This window comes from Anopheles arabiensis, chromosome 2 (assembly GCF_016920715.1).
Source record: "Anopheles arabiensis isolate DONGOLA chromosome 2, AaraD3, whole genome shotgun sequence".
NCBI lineage: Eukaryota > Metazoa > Arthropoda > Insecta > Diptera > Culicidae > Anopheles > Anopheles arabiensis.
Genome location: NC_053517.1, coordinates 82353211 through 82371037, shown reverse-complemented (window position 1 = coordinate 82371037; position 17827 = coordinate 82353211). Strand labels below are relative to the sequence as shown.

Sequence of the window (17827 nt, the reverse complement as noted above, 5' to 3'; positions counted from 1 at the left end):
ATAAACACGCGATATTTCACTGTGTCACTGTGGTTTTGGCCAATTGGCAATGCGATCATGCGAAACCGCGAGGGGCAAGGTCACAACAGCCCGCACTGATTGTTGGGCCTTTGGGCTTTCCAATCACTACTGCTGCTGCTGTTGGACAGCTGATAGAGCTTGAGTAACCACTGGTTCGAGAAAGCGCCAGCCCGATCACGCGCTGCTTTGTCACAGTGTTTATATTGTTTCTCAAAATAGCTTTTAGTATACCGTTTGCCGATCAGCAAAAAATAGATCAATTTTAGAAAAATATAGGTTGTGTTATTTAAAATTTAAAAACAAAAATCTGTTCACCGCCACCATTTGAAGCAAACAACACGTTTTGCGCGTTGGGTCGTGCCTCCCATGCTGCCATGATCATCGGCCTTATCAATGTTTGTTTGGGATTGATTAATGTTCCGTGTGCATGATTCTTCACATTTTCTAGTGATTAGCGTAAATATAGGTGTGATTATGTGTGTGTGAGAAAGAGTAATTGTAAATTAAAGATTAAAACTCCGTCCGTTAGCAAACGCTCGATACGCCTGTGAAAGCTTCACATGCTACACACGTACCGCATTGCATGCATTTAGGCGCTTACAAGCAACATTTTTCTTTGCGCATAAAGAAACAACTTAGCAATGGTTGGCAATGGTTCCGCTTTCAACCCCACGTTTGTCATTGTTTCATTTATTTCTCCTTCAATCCTCCTACAATCCCTTCCCTTCCCTTGGTACCTCTGCAACTCGATAAGCGCAAAGTATTCCGCCTCTAGTGCTCGATCTGTAACTCCCGGTGCAACTCGAACATCATCCGTCGTGGTACCGAAAGAAATGCCTAAACTGTGTGAAAATACACACACACACGCATACAGTAAAAATGCTTCCCACGCCACCACCGTGCTCTGGTGTGGTGGTCCCCATGGCCTCCCATTTTTTTGGTCTAACAAACTACTAAACCGACTTAAAGAGACCTTCCAAAAGACCTGATCTCTATCTTACGGCCTAAAAGAAACCTGCAATTATCACCACAGTTTTTTTGTTGTTGTAGTCTAACTTCACACTAAGCCTCTAGGCTCTCTTCTTTCCTTCCCTTCCAGCTCTTCTATTTTACATCAAGACAGACCCTTTGTGACTGATCGCACTCTCTCTCTCTCTCAATCCCTTACAAGATAATCTTAGTAGTACGATGGCTCATTAGGCTCTAAGTAGTATGTGGTAGTGGTATCTATCAGATAGTTTGTATAGCTTGCAGTATAAACTCCCCGCTTCCCCTTCGCTACAGAATTATGCTTCTTTGGTAAATGGACAAGCTAAAAACCTCGTCCCCTGGTGTGTGTACAGGTATAGCTTTACAAAATTAACTGCTGCGGAGGGAGTTTCTTCCCCACACTGTGTTTACATACATACATACATACATACATACCGTTTACAATAGTTAACAATAATGGTCTACAAAACCTCACCGCACGATCGAACAATTCGTTGTGTTAAGCTCGATGGAATTTTTTTCGGTTGAAATCACTTCTGTGTCCCTGCTGCCGTACTACAATCTACATTTCACTAGTTTGCGAGGGACAGGTCCTGGAACCGGCATCGGAACTACCTGCACCTTGATGTTGTTGCTGCTGTTGCTGCTGTTGCTGTTGAACGGCGGGTTGTTGTTGCTGCTGGCCCTGCTGTTGCTCCATGCCGGAGGTGAACAGGATTTGCGCCTGTTCCGCCGCCATCTGGTACTGCAACAGTCCCATGGTGTTTCCATTGCTGTTGTTGTTGTTGTTGCTGTTCCCACCTGCTCCGGTGCCACCGTCGGGCGGGGCACCCATCTGCATGTGCTGCTGCTGCTGCTGCTGGTGTTGCTGCTGCTGATGTTGCTTCTGCTGCTGGCTCATCATGGACGTGGCGGGTGTGGACGAGGTGGACGATTGGCTCGATTGGTGCTGGAGATGGTGCAGCGGGACCGGCGTCAGCTGCATGTACGATATCATCTCGTTCGGTTCGCCCAGCTTCCCCTGCCCGGTGTCGGTAAAGTTGAGCTGCTCCGAGTCGGGATGCAGGATCGGTTTCTGGTCCGGCGGGCCGATGCAAAGCTGCTGCTGATCTTGCAGCGGATGCTGTGGCTGCTGTGCATGGTGCACTCCTCCATGGCTAGGAGGATGTTGCTGTTGCTGCTGCTGCTGCTGTTGCTGCTGCTGTGCCTGTGCCGCGGAAGGATGGTAATGGTGATGATGGTACGAGTTTCCCTGATGATGGGCCTGCAGAAACGAACCACCGCTAGCGCACCGTTCCCCAGGCGGCCCAACGCTCGGGCCCGGTCCGGGCCCGTTTCCCGTCCCCGGTGGAAAGGGGAGCGAAACGATCGACGGCAGCAGACCGTACCGAGCCATTAGTAGCTGCTCCTGCACCCGCCGCAGCTCTTCCTGCTGCTGCAGTATCAGATGCTGCAGCTCCTCGTGCTTGCGCTGCAGCTGATCCTGCACCTGGTTCTGGCTGGGCGTTAGGACGACCCCGCCCGTCCCGGTAACGGCCGGATGGTGCGCCACCGCGTACGCCCCGTGCGGTGAGGTGGACTGGATCGGCGACAGTACGCCCGGGGCCGTCTCGGTAAAGCCGGCGACCGACTGCACCGGGATGGCGGTCAAATACTGCTGCGGCTCGATGAACCCGGTCGCCGTGAGGATCTGCGTGACCGGTGGGGTAATGATGGTGGCGGGCGGCGGCCGTAACGCGGCCGTGGTTGATGGTTGCGGGAGTGGTGGCTGCTGCTGTTGTGGTTGTTGGTGTTGTGGTTGTTGGTGTGATTGTTGCTGCTGCTGTACTGTTCCGGGCTGCTGCAGTCCAGCTAGCTGCTGGTGGGACTGTTGTTGCTGTGAGGGTTGTTGTGGCTGCTGCTGCTGCTGTTGTTGTTGCTGGAGAGGATGCTGAGCTTGTAGCTGATGCGGGTATACGTCCGGTGGGTTTTGTATCATCGCCGGGTGTGGCTGCTGTTGCGGCGGCAACTGCTGATGTGGTTGCTGCGCTTGGTGGCCCTGCAGCTGTTGATGGGGCTGCAGCAGCGGATGAGGCTGTTGATGTTGAAGCGGATGTTGGGGCTGCTGTTGCTGCTGCTGCTGATGCTGCTGCTGTTGCGGTAGATGCTGCTGCTGATGCTGCAGCTGGCCGGACGGTAGCTGATGGCCGCCGTGCGGTTGTTGCGGCTGCTGCAGCAGAAAGTGGGACATGGAGTTCCTGTCCGACTGGCTGCCGTGGGAGGAAACCTTCGACGGGAACGTGCTGGTACGCATGCGGGAGCGCTACAAAGTAAGCAAAGTGAGGTTAGACACTGCTCACCACTCCCCCAACAACACAACGACTTACCGAATGTTGCGTCACGAGCGACTGCCGGCTGGTGTGAGATTCCGTGGAAATGGACGTCGCCGAATCCGACCCAGGCCCATGGTACGTGTTGTACCGATGGCGGCCCCGATTGGACAGCCCCGTCGGTGAGACGCCCGGCGTCGGGGCGATCCGGGACGTGCGCGAACTCTTCGAGCTCCAGGGCGAGGTCGCCAGCAGGCTCTGCGACGACGACTGTTGAAACTTTCGCTCGACCCCGTGCACGCTGATGCTGTCCGCGTCCTCCGAGAACTTGCTGTCGCCCGCCGTCTGGTTGCGCATCTGCTTCATCACGTCCGCGTAGCTCACGACCCGGTGCGTGCAGACGACAAACTCCGGCTTCGAGTTCCACTGGTGGTAGGTGATGTAGAACCGCGTCTGCAGCCAGATCCACTGCTGGCCCTTGGTGAGAAACCGGTAGTAGCACGAGGTCCCTTCGCCCTTCTGCATCACTACAAGAGCGGGGGAAACACAAACATACAAAGCGGACCCACACAAAGCCCAACATCAGTAATGGTGCCCCCATCCCGGACCGGTACGCGGAGCGGTATATATTGTTTCAAGACTGTGAGCTTACATGCTTCATGACAAGCCACCACCTTTTCCAGATCGTCAAAATGATAATAGTCATACCCGGAAGTTCCCAGCACTTCAAACGGGAGGTAACCGATGATGGGTGGCGCGCGGTGGTCGAGAAACAGGAACTTCCACTCGAGGCTGTGGCGGGACGTGAACTCGCTCTTGGTGTTGTCCACGATCGACATTTCGCGTATGAGCTGGGGCGTTTGGAGCCGGCCCGTCCCGACAAACACGAGCCGCGAGTCGGCATCGCTCGTGTACCCGCTGAACCGGGACGTCGTCATGAGCGACTCCGTGTCGACGTCACTGCCTGCAAACGGCGTGAAAAAGGAAGACCAGTTCAGAAAGGAAGGTTCCGAGAGCTTTTGGGGAGATCCTCCAATCGCCTGTACTTACGAAAGTAGCCGGTAAACTGGACATGCTCGTACGACACGTCCGCCCGATAGTCGACCGTGCCGCGCTTGATGTAGCAGGAGAAGGTGACCTGGTTCTCCCGGCTGATGCCCGTCTGCAGCGGATCGACCACCGTCGTCGGGTTCAGCAGTATGTTGTACAGATCGTTCTGGTCGTCCTCGTACACCATATCGTACACGGTCATGTTCAGAAGGTCACTCTGGAATTGGGTTCACAATTTAGATTCGCGATCCCGGTGGCATCCAGATGGCGCTGCTGCCCAACCTGCTTTCCAACTCACCGGTAAATGCCCTAGCAGCGAGGTAATACTTTCAGAGGCGTAAAATACTCTCCCGGTGGAGGAGAACACGATGATGAACCCGTCCAGCGCTTCCAGTATCAGGTGGGTAAACTCTTCGTTCGAGAGAAAGGAGGGCTTCCAGTCGGTCTGGATCTCGTGCACGCGCGACCGCACCGCTATCTCGTTGTGGCTCTTCAGGAACGCGATCGTCGACTTGAGCACGGTCGACTTGTCCATCTTCCGGCTGTTGGAGGACACCATCGAGCTGAGCTCGTTCACCAGCAGGTTAAACTGATCGCGGCGCTTCTTCTCGCTCAGATTGCGGGACTTGCTGGAGAGTGAAAACAAGCATTACTCCATTAGTGACATCCCAGGTGGACCTAACCCGATCGCTATCCTTACCGTTTCGTGTCATCCTTGTCGTCCGGATCTTCATCCATGGCCGAGTACGAATCCGCATGGTGATGGTGATGATGGTGGTGATGGTGATGGTGATGATCGAGATCGATCGACCCGCCGTATCCGTCCACCTCGTCGAACAGGGAGGACCCCCGGGCGGGGTTGTGCTTTAGTTCCTCAATCTTGTGGCCGTTACCCGGTATTCCCCGGGCTGCACGCACACACAGGAAAATCGTTTCTCACAGAAGGCTTTATTCTCTCTTTCTTACACTAAGCGATCGCGCACCGAGACGGCGTAACGCTCCTAAAAGAAAACACACAGACAAAACAATACGAATTTTCCTTAGCCGAGTAGTGACCGGGGAGTTCGTGCTCTACTGCTACTTCCAACGAATGCTGCACGACTCTCTTCTTCTCTAGCTCTGGGGGTGCGAAAGAGTGCGCACCCTGTTTTTCCCCTCCAAGCGTTTAGGTGACGTTTGCAAACGGATAGCACGGTAGCGAGCGTTCCAAATGATGACACCAAAGGTCGCCAGATCGAAGGGCCATACTTTGCCTAGGCATTGGATGCAAGGTAGCCGTTCTAGCTGGCTGGCCGTATATCACAAATCTGGAGAGAGTGAGAGTAATAAGAGAGGTATAAAGGTTATTCAAACGATCAGTTTGAAGAGTTTGCAGGACACAAATGATCAATAACTGTAGATACAGACATCACTCTGATAGCTAATTCCGGATATGTCTACACCTGGCAGGTTCATATACAAACAATCTTTAAGTAATCACTCATACACTAGCAATCGGCTCGGCAGTGAAAAATGTAAAACGTGAACACGTGGACAATAACAACAGGCGTTTTTCCTCCATCACAAACCATGTTCGGTCGAGGGTAGATGAGTAAGGTGGTTTACATAAAACATAATAAAAAGTTTCTTCTGCACGTGCCACCAGTTGCTCGTGACGAGTTAAGGGCTGTTGACGATTTCTTGGAAAACTAAACGCCACTGTAACCCCTATTGTATTTTATTTTCGTTTAATTTTCCACAGCTTCTCTCCCTGTTTCAGAATTCCGAGAAATACGAAAAAGAAAATTAAAGATTTAAGGCCTCCGGGGGTTTCACAATCGCAGACAAATTATGATTTTATGAAATCATTCATTTCGTAATATATGTACCTTCTTCTTCTTCTTCTTATTTTTGGTATACCGACTTACGCAGTCATGCAGATACACCTCAATAGAGGCTTCCGAGTCTTATTGATGTACACCAAAAACACAGTGGCACATAATCAGTTCTTGCTACGCGAAAAGGAGCAGTACAGATGGGAATTGATTCAATTTGGCATTGTAAAAGCCCACGCATCAATCGAATAGACCACAGCGCCATCCGGGTACTGTGGCAAAAATAGACGCATATAAATTTCGCAATTTAATTTATTTTTGCACAAGTATTTCACAACTTCTCACTGCCTACCTGCTTCCAAACACTCCCAGATGCGGGTAATTATAGCAAGCATCTATCGCGTTACATTGTTATTGATTGTCAACAGTAACATTACTGCCAACTTACATCGATAAGTACAGTTATACCAAAAGATGTATCTGCTTTCATCCGATGAGGAGACCGATGAGCCTGACCGTCAGTCCAAGTGCACTCAAAACTACCGCAAAACGACCATCATGACGCCCATGACTCGTCCAACCGATCACAACAAGCGAGTGAGGGAACGCAATATGAAAACGACGGCGTACAAACAAATAAGCAACACTCCTAACACGGCGGCTAGTGGCTAGAAAAGAACGGTGGTGTACAGTCGCGCCGTAAACAACAAGTGCACCCGAGTCACCCGCAAAGTTTTGAAGTGGGCCTGCTTGGGGTGGGTGCAAGCAACGCGCGTGTTACGCAATTCCACACAGCACGGCAGCTAGGGAAGGTTTAAAGCCGGGTCTCGGTGATGGTGGTGGTGGGCTGCCCAACGGGAGGAATTTGTTCTGCAGTGGTGTTGGTGTAGCTCGCATCGCATGCACCGTTAGAATTGAGCTCGTTGTTAGAATGCTTGCCAATGCAAACAACCACTACCACCGACCAGTGTGGTGCAAAGATGCTTGCCTTGATCGGGCGGTAATTTGATTTGAGCCGGAAAACAACGCACAGTCTACTGAGCTGTGAGGGTGTGAGTGTGCGAAAAGCTAGGCTCAGATGGGAGGTCTCACACCGGCGGTTACCGGCTCTTTGCTTGAGAAAATGGTGCGTAATTGTTTTTGCACGTCAATCACTGTGTTGCTGTAGAATCGATTGCACGTAAATGTAAAGCAATCGATTCGAAGGGAAAGCATGGATAAACCCTAATTTTAACAAACAGATCAGTTCATCTGCTTCCCAATATCATTTATATAGGGTATACCTGATGATAAAGCTTTCATATTAGCTGATATCTTTCGGCATGATTCTAATTCCACCAATTCCTTATTATTCGCGAGCACATCTGTTTGGGCCTACAGATTTTGAGGAATAGCTAGTAAGAAGTACAATTGAACTTGCTGTGCTTAAGAAACTGAGGAAATGTCTAGAAGGGACCTATTTTTCCAACGAATGAATCTTTCTTATGAGCTAAACAAAAACAAGGTTCTAATCAATATGTTTCGAAGAAGTAGCATCTCATCGTCATTTTGATTTGAATTATAATTCTGCCCTAAAATCCCTGTCGCCCTTCTAAAAATAGGATCTGAAGTAACTGGCGAGAACAGTTTTTTTTAACTAGACAAAAAGTCAAAGACTCTATCCACAGCAGTCATACTAAAGACCTTACCACCTAGAGGCTCTTTCAGAGAACAAATGCTTTGCGAGACCAGCCAATGCGGCTTAATTTGCCGCTTGGCGTTATGTTAGAGGTAATTTAAAGAGACTAAAGACAGTCAATCGTTTCAAAAGCATCTATATACAAGTATAAATTACAAGTCGAGTTTTTGCACAAAAAATTCCAACTAGCCCTATGATATTTGGGAAGTAATAAATTATCTCCTTTTCCATCTGGTTCGAATGGTTCAACAACCCGCAAAAGGCGATGTTGTAACCTAAAGGAATAGCTTAGAATCATAAAAGCTCTCCAAGCGCTCCACCAGCAGGTCCACAGGTCCATCCATAAGCCAACTTACACATCGCAACAAAACACTGTTGATGCAAACCTTCATTTATACACTTCCCATAAATAACCGATGGTTCACGAGACTGTTCGCCCGTTCGAGATATTCAGCAGCGTTACACAACGCAACAGCTCAGCCCAACAAATGCCCCGGATGTGCTTAAGGCTTCCGAATATTTTCCGCACACAACACCGGCCCAGACAATTTCATGCAAACATTCACTTCAACAACCGTTTATCGGTGGCAAAATGGTCACCGCAAGCGTAGGAATCAATACATAAATCAACGAACCGACCAAGCGCCAGCGGTTTGCTGCAACAGCGATGAACCAAAGGAACCATCCACAATAATCTTGCATAAGCTTCCACAGGGGGAAAACAACAAGGTACATAAATGGTGCCGCACTGCATTATTCCTGCATCCGATCGAGGCGATCGAACTACTCGAGAACAATCTTGCTTCCCTTCTCCTCCTCTTCGTCCTACTCCCTCGTCGAAGGATGGATTTATTTCGCCACAGTCACTTTCTTTCGCATATCAAGCGATCGCGAACCCGATCTACTGACCTCATGTCATGTCATGTTGGGTGTTATGATGGCAACATTCACCAAAACAGGCAACGCACTCAAGAACATGGACGCGAGGCGTCTAGAACTGTACAGTTCTCTGCTCACACGCTCTGAAGCTTCATGAAGATGACACAAAACAGCCGAGAAGAAATTATAAATGTGTCCGAAAACTGCATCCTGTGCAACAGGGACGTTCTCAAACCAACGCACAGCGACATATTTTATTCATCAGACCTACCCGGGAGTCTCTCTGCTTTTCCTGCCGAACCCCACTCGATATACCGTATGCAGTCGTCAGATGTATCCCTCACCATGTTCACCATGTCAGTGTTTCTGATTTGATTTCACGCGAGACGCAACTGCTTCGCATATTACGCATACCGAGCGAAGATGACGCCCCTGGGTGCAAGCTGGAAGACCTCACAGTAAAGCATCTCCGGCACTCCATCACAACCCCGGGGAGTGTGATCTAATAACAATGGGAGGTTCTGTTCTGTTTTGAATATTAGGACCCACATTACCAGATTGCTGCTGATGCTTGGGCAGCGTCAATTTAGCAAGTATAATAGGCCCTATGGTACTGGTAAAGTCGAGGCTAGGAACTAGGAAATACAATCTACACAAGGAAAAACAGCAGCCATACCATCCCAACGGTGACTCCCCATTAAGGGCAATCATTTCTATCATTCAAAACACTCCAACCGTCCATTGATCTCCCGGAGGCTCTAGTGCCGATTTGCAAGTCAAAGTGAGAATCTCACTAGCCGGTATGGTTTCTGCAAACGTTGCTTCATTGTTGCCACAGGCAACACTGGCCTGTGCAGCGGCGCTGCGTAACGCCGCTCTCAATTGCTAAATTATTTGTCTGCACTTATATGTCAAACATAATCAGCGTCACTTGATGGTTACAGCGGCTTTTCATCTCCTGCACAGAAGCCACCCTCGTCACTGAACTGGACGTTAGGGTAATCGAATCGAACTCCCTTCGCTTGAGAGTCTTCCCGCTTGAGCATTCGCCGACCCACGATGGGCAAACCTCGTAAAACGAATTCCGAGTATGCCCACTTTTCTCAAACGACTGCTTATTCCACTGCCACACGGTGTTATCTAACTGCACAAGTTTTTTTTCCTCACTGCCTTACATAGACTATTCCAACCATTTATTGTGAAAACAGTTCGCCTGCTTGGTCGATCATTACCTTTGGTCCAGTTGTTCTCTCCAGGATGTCGCGTAACTTCAAACTATTGTCCTTTTTTGTTTTGTTTCAGTGTAAACCACGCACTACAAGCTTTTATAAATATTCCTCTACGACAATACTTGTATCACTATAAAATCATTTTTGGGTACTTTTGTAACATTTCGTAACACTATTGATTGGCACTTATCAAACACTGATACACGCGCTGGTAGCGCCACCTATTCCCCAAAACACTCGTCAGTACACTACCTGTACCGCCGCTTACGTCATCGGCCGTGTTCCACTAGGCGAGCTCGTATTTCACCACGACGCACCATCTCACTAACACCACGGTAGTGAGGTTCACGCGATCACTATCTGATTCACCGCACACACGCACACAAGCACACCACGGAAGCTAGAGACGTAAATGAGAGAGAGAGAGAGAGAGACACACAATATGAGACAAATTTCCACCTGTTGATTACCTCCTCCATCTCTAGGCTTGACCGCTTGCAAAGGGTCATGGTGGTAATCACAAAACACTACAACTTTCGCAGGAATTACAACCCAATCTTGCTCGTGTTACGTTCACCGGAACACAAGGTTCCGCGGATTGGATTGCTGTAGGCAGCAACCTGCTCCTCCAGACCGCTCACTACCATTTGACCGGCAGCAGTTGCCTGCCTGCGCACACTTTCATCACAAAAACGGCACACACACAAACACTTCGCAAGAGAGAGAGGGAGAGGAGAAAAAAAGGTAGCTCTTTCACTCAACACAGCGGCTTTTTGCGACATCTCCCGACGGTTGCACGAGTAGTGATGGGCAGGATGCTGTTTCTATCCTTTTCACAGCCTCCTGTTGCTTCTACGCTCAGTACAGCGTCTACAGCGAGAAGCCGGTTTTGACACGGAGCCGAAGGTTGGGGGGGGGGGGCATCCTTCCTCTTACACAAACAATAAATCCTTTTTTCTTCTCCTCCTCTTCGCGCATTTTTCCACCGGTTTTTCACCAATACAGCAGGAGAAAAATACACACACACATCACATTTACACAGTTGGACAGAAAGTATCGTCGCGACGGCTATCGTCGGAGAGGTAACGCAACTCACCGTAGGTACTTATTTTGCTTCCCTTCTTTTTATCCCCCTTCACTCACTGTTTCTCCCTGGCACCATCGGAACAATCAATCAAATGTGTGGGTGTGGGGGTGGATTGGAAGAAGAAAAAAAGGGCGCACAGAACCGGGTAAACGAGGGCAGGACAGATCGGTACTCGGGAAGCGGGAACCAATGGTATGGCAACGGAACTTCTTTTTCCCCCTTTTCGACACTTTTGTGCATTTGTGTGTGTGTGTTTGAATTGTTGCCGTGAATTTTGCTGGTTTCCCGGGGTTACGCGCAGCTCCCTGCCCCTATGCTGGCGACCGGTCAGTTTTCTCTTGAAATCACACTGAACCGGAGACAACCTTGCGACGCTAACTTAATTAAAGCTAAGCAGCAATTTTCCGCAGCAACCGTGCTCGGGCCGGTGTCTTTGTTCCGGCTTCAACCGTGTGCTTAGTGTAGGACCAGCAGTTGGCAGTCTTTCGAACGAATATCACCGTATGGTAAATGCATTTGCACACCTTCGTACGCACGCACTTCCGGTTTCCACTGTTTCAAAACTGGTCTCATACGCTTTACAACTTGCTCAGCTAGATTGGAATTGGTTCGATTGTACCACAAAACTGGTCAGTTGTTGAGTGGTTCAGGTTGAAGCGTTGATCGATCAACAGCTCACAACGGCACCTAACATGACCATATGGAACATACACCACTAATTGCACTCAGTGTTATTGCCTTTTCCGGTGGTTTCATTTCAAAACGGTATCTCTAATGTTTCTTCACCACAAGCAAACAAACTCGCACACTTTTTAGTTACATTTGTTCGCAATAATTTAACACAAACAAACGAATACAATTTCAAGGATCACTGTCAAGAACTTTCATAACGATAAATCACTCTTTTCAATCTCGTTTGCCATTTAAACTACTCCATCTGTTTCGCACCGTATCGTCCGTTTTTTTCCAAGCTTCACTTTGTGCATCTGCATGCTACAGCTGCACACGCAGCCCCATCACAATTGCACCATCGCATGCAGCAGAAGGGTACGCAGCAACACCGGCACGAGCGTTACACTGCGTCCGGGGAAAAACGCATACCGTTTCGGAAGAAAAACAGGTAAATTTCCCATTACGCAAACACAGGCACCAGGGTTTTTGTCCTCCTCCTGGCTTCTTCTCCTGGGCGCCTCCATCACCTAATCCTGCTCCTATAATCTACCCTGTACGCGTCGTTCGAATGCCGTGGTGAGTGTGTGTGTGAGTGTGTGAGAGCAAACGAGACGTTGAGTCCTCTGCAATCCATCAAAGCAAACACGCTGGCACAGGTATCACCAAGGACAACGAGACAGAAAAAAGGAGCGAACGAGTGAGAGGGAGAATATTTTTCAAATTGCAACGGTTTGGTACTACACCTGTTTCTCAACCTCTCTTTCTCTCTGTCTCTTTCTAGCCCTAGCTGTTACGATAGCAAACTTCTACTCCTCCTCCTCTTCCACTGTTGTGGAAAAACTCTCCCTTGTTGCCTGTGACTGGCAGGAGTGGGGGGGCAGGATAGGTTGGTTGTGCGTTATTCAACAGGCTCTTCTACAGGCTGGATGATGATGTAACAATGATGGGACGATGATAAGAGGAAGCGGCAGACAGGTAGGGGTGGAAATTCGAAACATTGCGATATGGACGACAGAAAATATCCAACCATTTTCCTCTTCTTTCCGCACCGTTCTTTGTGTCTCTTCCATCACTCCTCTCCATTCCTCATCCAGCTTTGGAGAAAAAAAAGACCAGACCAGAGTTGGAGGGCATTGCAAATGGTAAAATGAATCGGAGTCGGAAAGTATGATGGATTGCGAGCGCACGGCACTTTTGCGGTTTCGGGACCGGGAACCAGTGCTGGATGGCTTACAAACAAGCACATACACACACACACTCACACAGACAGCCACCCCGGTAGAAGTTTTGTTGCAAATTTCACCATTGGTTCTGAGTTTGCTGTACACGGTCCGACAATCGCGAGGAACAGGTACAGTTTTACCGATTCTTGGCCAGCGTTGGGGGAAATTTACGTGTTGTACGTTGAGTTTGACGTGTTCAACTACATTTGAAGTAACGAGAGCCCGAGAACCTGAGCTAATGTTCATCGCCTATACCACTTAGTAGATTTCAGATTTTTGTGTGATTTATGATAAGTTTGAAACTCATGCTTAAAATCATGGTTTTTGACTTTAATTCTGATTTTGGAATTCTTCAAACAAACCAACAGATCTGAGATCGGATCTGAAGCTCGTTTTAAACACATAAAAAATCATGTTATTTTCCTGCTATTCAGAAAATGTTAAAATGTGTATAGCGAGGTGTGATGAGATTTAGAGTCAAAGGGTCTTCATGGTAGAAGGATTTCAAACAAACTTCTGCATACAATACAATACAATACATCTGATGGACAAAACATAATGCATAATGCCTGAATATACTCCAGAGAGTATCTAAGCCGGTGATAGAGCTTCTAGAACAAGGGGAACTCATAATTAAGGTCCTAATACCATAGAAGATAACCAATCAATGAGTGAAATAGGATGTCTGCATGTACTCCAGAGCGTATCTAATCGTGTGATAACCATCAATTATAAATATAGGCAAAGATAAAGAATGTTGAAGAATGTAGCTTCATTGTATGCTTCGTTCTGTAGGTCCTAACAAATTTCCCAAAATATTCCGAAATGTCTATATCCTCAATGTATTCTTCAAACTAAGTTCAAACTAGGATATGGTAGACGCAGTCCTATGGTACACTTGTGTCAACTTGCACGACTTAACAAAATATCCGTCGTGAGTTCAAAACTCATATGGACGGACCGCTCCTTCGTAGAGTGGATAGACTATCCGGCTGCATGGTGCTCAATAAGCCTCGAAACCCTAGAACGACATGACCGCGGTGGTCGTTACGCCATGCAAGAAGAATAAGATCAAGCGAACGTATAGTTCAAATATACAAATTTCACAAACATTTCTAACAGGAATTGGAAACACAACAAATTGAACTCAAAATGCTGGATCCACCTAGAACCGCTAGACCCTCAGGTTACCAATTACGTTTCAAACCCTACGTGCAGCTTGCCGCGCGCAATAATAGGTTCTGATTCTGAGACGGTGGCATCAAAATGCAAAACATTGCTTCCACAACATCATCAGCAGTACGGGAAAACGATACGAATAGGTGCAAATTATAGCTGTGTAAAGATACAAACACACACACACACGGCCACCAAACCCCGATACTAAGCCGATTTCCACTCCACACTAAGCCGATGATGCATTCGGACGCAAAACGGATGCTTTCGCACAGTCGTTAGCGTTGTTGGTGGTGTTTCGTTCACATGATCTTTGCCTTTTCGCACAGATACACGCAAATATATGAATATAGAGAGAGAGAGAGGTAGATAACGTTAACGAGCATCAGCCAGCAAAAAGGCAAACACCAGGCGCCTCCGTTTGATTTTACGATAACATTCACTCAACTCTTGGTATAGTGATTCAGACATTTTACAGCACTCAACACACAAAACACACTGTACAAACAGCACACACACAAACACACCGTCAGAAACGCAGTTAATTAATCGATCTTTCTAATCATCCCATCACCGCACTACTGCCACTCGGTGACATTCAAAACCGCAAACATTGCACAAAACGCAAACACTAAGCCACACCAACACCACGCTACCGTGTAATGCGTATCGCGTAACTTGTACATTTTGCAAAAAAGTGCATACTGCTGCATATTCTTGATGCAACAGCTTTCAACGCGTTGGGTGTGTGTGTGTGCTTCCATTCATTTAGGTAGAATTGCATTCTTTACTCTAGCATACACGCACAAACCGAAACTAACACACACACACACACACACGTAAAGAGGGCATACACTAAAGGGCATGTACGCACGTAATGCTTCCGGCAGCAAGACACTGTGCAACCGTCGATGATGCAAGTTGCAAGCTGGCTCTAAACAAATTGCACTCTTGCTGTTATCTCTACTGGTTTGCTCTCTTTCTCTCTCCCACACTAATGATGGATGTAATAGTGCTTCTAAGCACCAGCACTGCACACACGCCCGTTCTCCCCGTGCACACCCAAGAGCAAGGTCACTTCTCTAAGAGGGACACGGAAAGGGTGGAAAGGGCTAAACTGTGCGACACGTGTGCATCAGAATAGAGCCCGCGGAATAGAGCACATCTCCACACCGAACACCACCCCTTTCTTTGCAACCCTTCGCGACAAAGAGAGAGAGAGAGAGAGAGAGAGAGCGAGAGAGAGAGAGAGAGCAAGCGATCAAGCGTGTGCGGGATGATCGTGAGGAACCACTTGCAGGCAGATTGCAGTAGGCATGTGGTGGATTTGTGCTGACGACATCACATATATTGAAGCTACTAAACAACAACAACAGCAGCAGCACCAACGAATGCACACGAATGATAGACGATAGACGATTCTGTTTTTTTTTATTGTACTACACCACAACCACCACCACCACCACATCAAACACCGTTTTGAAGTATCGCCCGTTCTGCGACATGCGACAATAAATAAATTACGATAAATAAATCGCACGCTGCAACCGCGGCTCGAGTGGGCTGTGGTACGGTTGGCCACGAGCGCCTTGCGGTCAACAACTCACAAAGCGGATGATAACGAAGCGTAATCATCGTAACGGCCTATAAAAGACAAACTGCTTCACATTACAACACATAAACACACACAGCACCATTTTCACCAGACACAAATCAAGATTTTGTTCCGTTATGGGCACCATCTGTTGTATCCTTTTTTAAAAAACCCGTTCGAAAAAACAATCCGAATCACAGAAATACACACGTGTGATCGAACGCCGTGCACGAAATTACCTTTATCCTGCTGCACTAAATGTTAGTATATCAATCGACCCGCGGTTCAAACGCAACGGCTACGCAAAAAAGGCGCATTTACCTTCCACGCGCGTCAACTTCAAACTGAACGAAGCGTTCATCGGCAGCAGGCTTTGGAGCGCGCGCGCTTACACGCTCGGTGTCGGTGCAAGGCGGTTCACTCCGACTCGGAGCTCTGTTGTGTGTGTGCGAGAGCATGATGCGGAGTGCGAAAGAGCGAACGGGAGAGAGAGAAAGAGAGAGGCGACATGCGAAGTGTTCATCTCGTCGTTGCTGTCACCGCCGCTGTGTTCATCGCCAATGGAAAATGGAATGCACGAGCGCACGCGCCTACTATTTGGGTCCTGCTGGTGGCGGGACACCGCTTGCCACCGTGTGGACGCATACACTAGGAGCATCTAAAGACATATGTTAAAGTAATTCTTCTACCAACAATTCTTGGTAGTTCATTTCTAGTACACCAAGAAGCGAAGATCTACCTATATACTGTTTTTGACGGATAGGAAGTTTTTCGTAAAATTCTTTGCACTGGTCTTCACAAAAACATTTTAATTCCATCCAAGAATTCCTGCTCAATAGACGTTAGCCAATCGACGGCTGCTCAGTCATGCCGGCGCGTTCGATTAAGTCGTCCAGCTTCAGAAGATACACGCCCAGCCCCCTTATCCTACTTATCGATTCTAACCATTCGCATCCAGAGCATTCTAAGCGGCCGCATCTGCCGGCCACACATTATGCAACAGAGATCGTCTACTTGATCAGATACATCCCCGCCGCACGCTCCATGCTCGCCTAGCTGTCAGTTATCAATTGATCGGCCTTCTGATTCACGCAGATCTTCTCCGTGTCCCCAAAGTCTAGGCTAGGAGGGTCTTAAAAACAAACCAACCACATTCCTGTACCCTTTCCCGACCTTCCGACCTCTCTCTCTCTCTCTCTCTCCATTTCCGAAAGCGGTGCGTCACTAAAAAGCTCCGTACCGTCGGGTTTGTTTAAATTATTATTCCCCGTGTCATCTTCGCCAGGAGCGTACCCAAACGCTCTAGTATCGCCGCCTGGCAAATGTTCTCGAAACGGTGACAAAGTCTGTACGGGCCGGGTTCGATTGGAGGGACGACTTGGAGCTTCGAGCACCTTCGATACCACGCAGCAGGAGTTCACCCGAGTGCAAGCGCGCAGATCTGTCGCCGTCGTCTCCGTACCTTTCCCATCGCGCATGAAAGGAAGGAGGGGGAGATTTATGGTAAACCCCCGCGGTACGGCAACTTGAGGAGGCATTAGCTTACCCGTTTTATTCACGCCTTACGCCCCGAAGGAAGCGCCTGGAATCAAACTCTTATTGGAGGGCGCATTTGGAAGTTTGGCCCGTGAATCGGCCCGTGCAGCTTGTGTGTTTGCTTTTATCAGGCCGGCCACTTTGAAGCCTCCGGGAGTATTAGCATATGACCTCGTAAAGCGCATCACCAAATCCTCCTACCGGGGAGGATCGCTTCGATCGTTCTGGAGAGCGGTGAGAGCGTGTTGGAGACGAACCTGGTACACAACGAACACCTCCGGTTGAGTGACTCAGTGCAAATGGTGGGGAGGTAAAGTTCCTTCAGATATCCCCATGGATGGTTAAAATTGGACATTATGGCGCAATTATAATTGATAAAAGGGATGGCAATGTATGTGTGTGTGTGTAGCTAAGCAAACGAAGTGAACTAGAGACGGGAGAAGACGTCGACGCATTTCCCCTTTTGCAGTTCAAAGTCCACATACCAGAGATTGCAAACAAATACAACAAAACACCAACAAGAAGATGTAGGGAACGTCTTCAACCCTCTCGGTGAGGTGTAAATACTA

General features: G+C 48.4%; 1 protein-coding gene across 1 annotated transcript; it reads right to left on the bottom strand.

Moving 5' to 3' along the window:
• Window positions 1–666: 666 nt before the first annotated feature.
• On the bottom strand, window positions 667–16060 carry LOC120895888 (circadian locomoter output cycles protein kaput). The gene is made up of 8 exons (XM_040299608.1): window positions 15962–16060; window positions 9974–10370; window positions 5071–5677; window positions 4669–4999; window positions 4371–4587; window positions 3973–4284; window positions 3378–3847; window positions 667–3313 (listed from the first exon to the last, which is right to left on the bottom strand). The coding sequence occupies exons 3-8, from the start codon at window positions 5106–5108 to the stop codon at window positions 1574–1576; spliced, it is 3108 nt and encodes a 1035-aa protein (XP_040155542.1). The 5' UTR covers window positions 5109–5677; window positions 9974–10370; window positions 15962–16060; the 3' UTR covers window positions 667–1573.
• Window positions 16061–17827: the final 1767 nt, after the last annotated feature.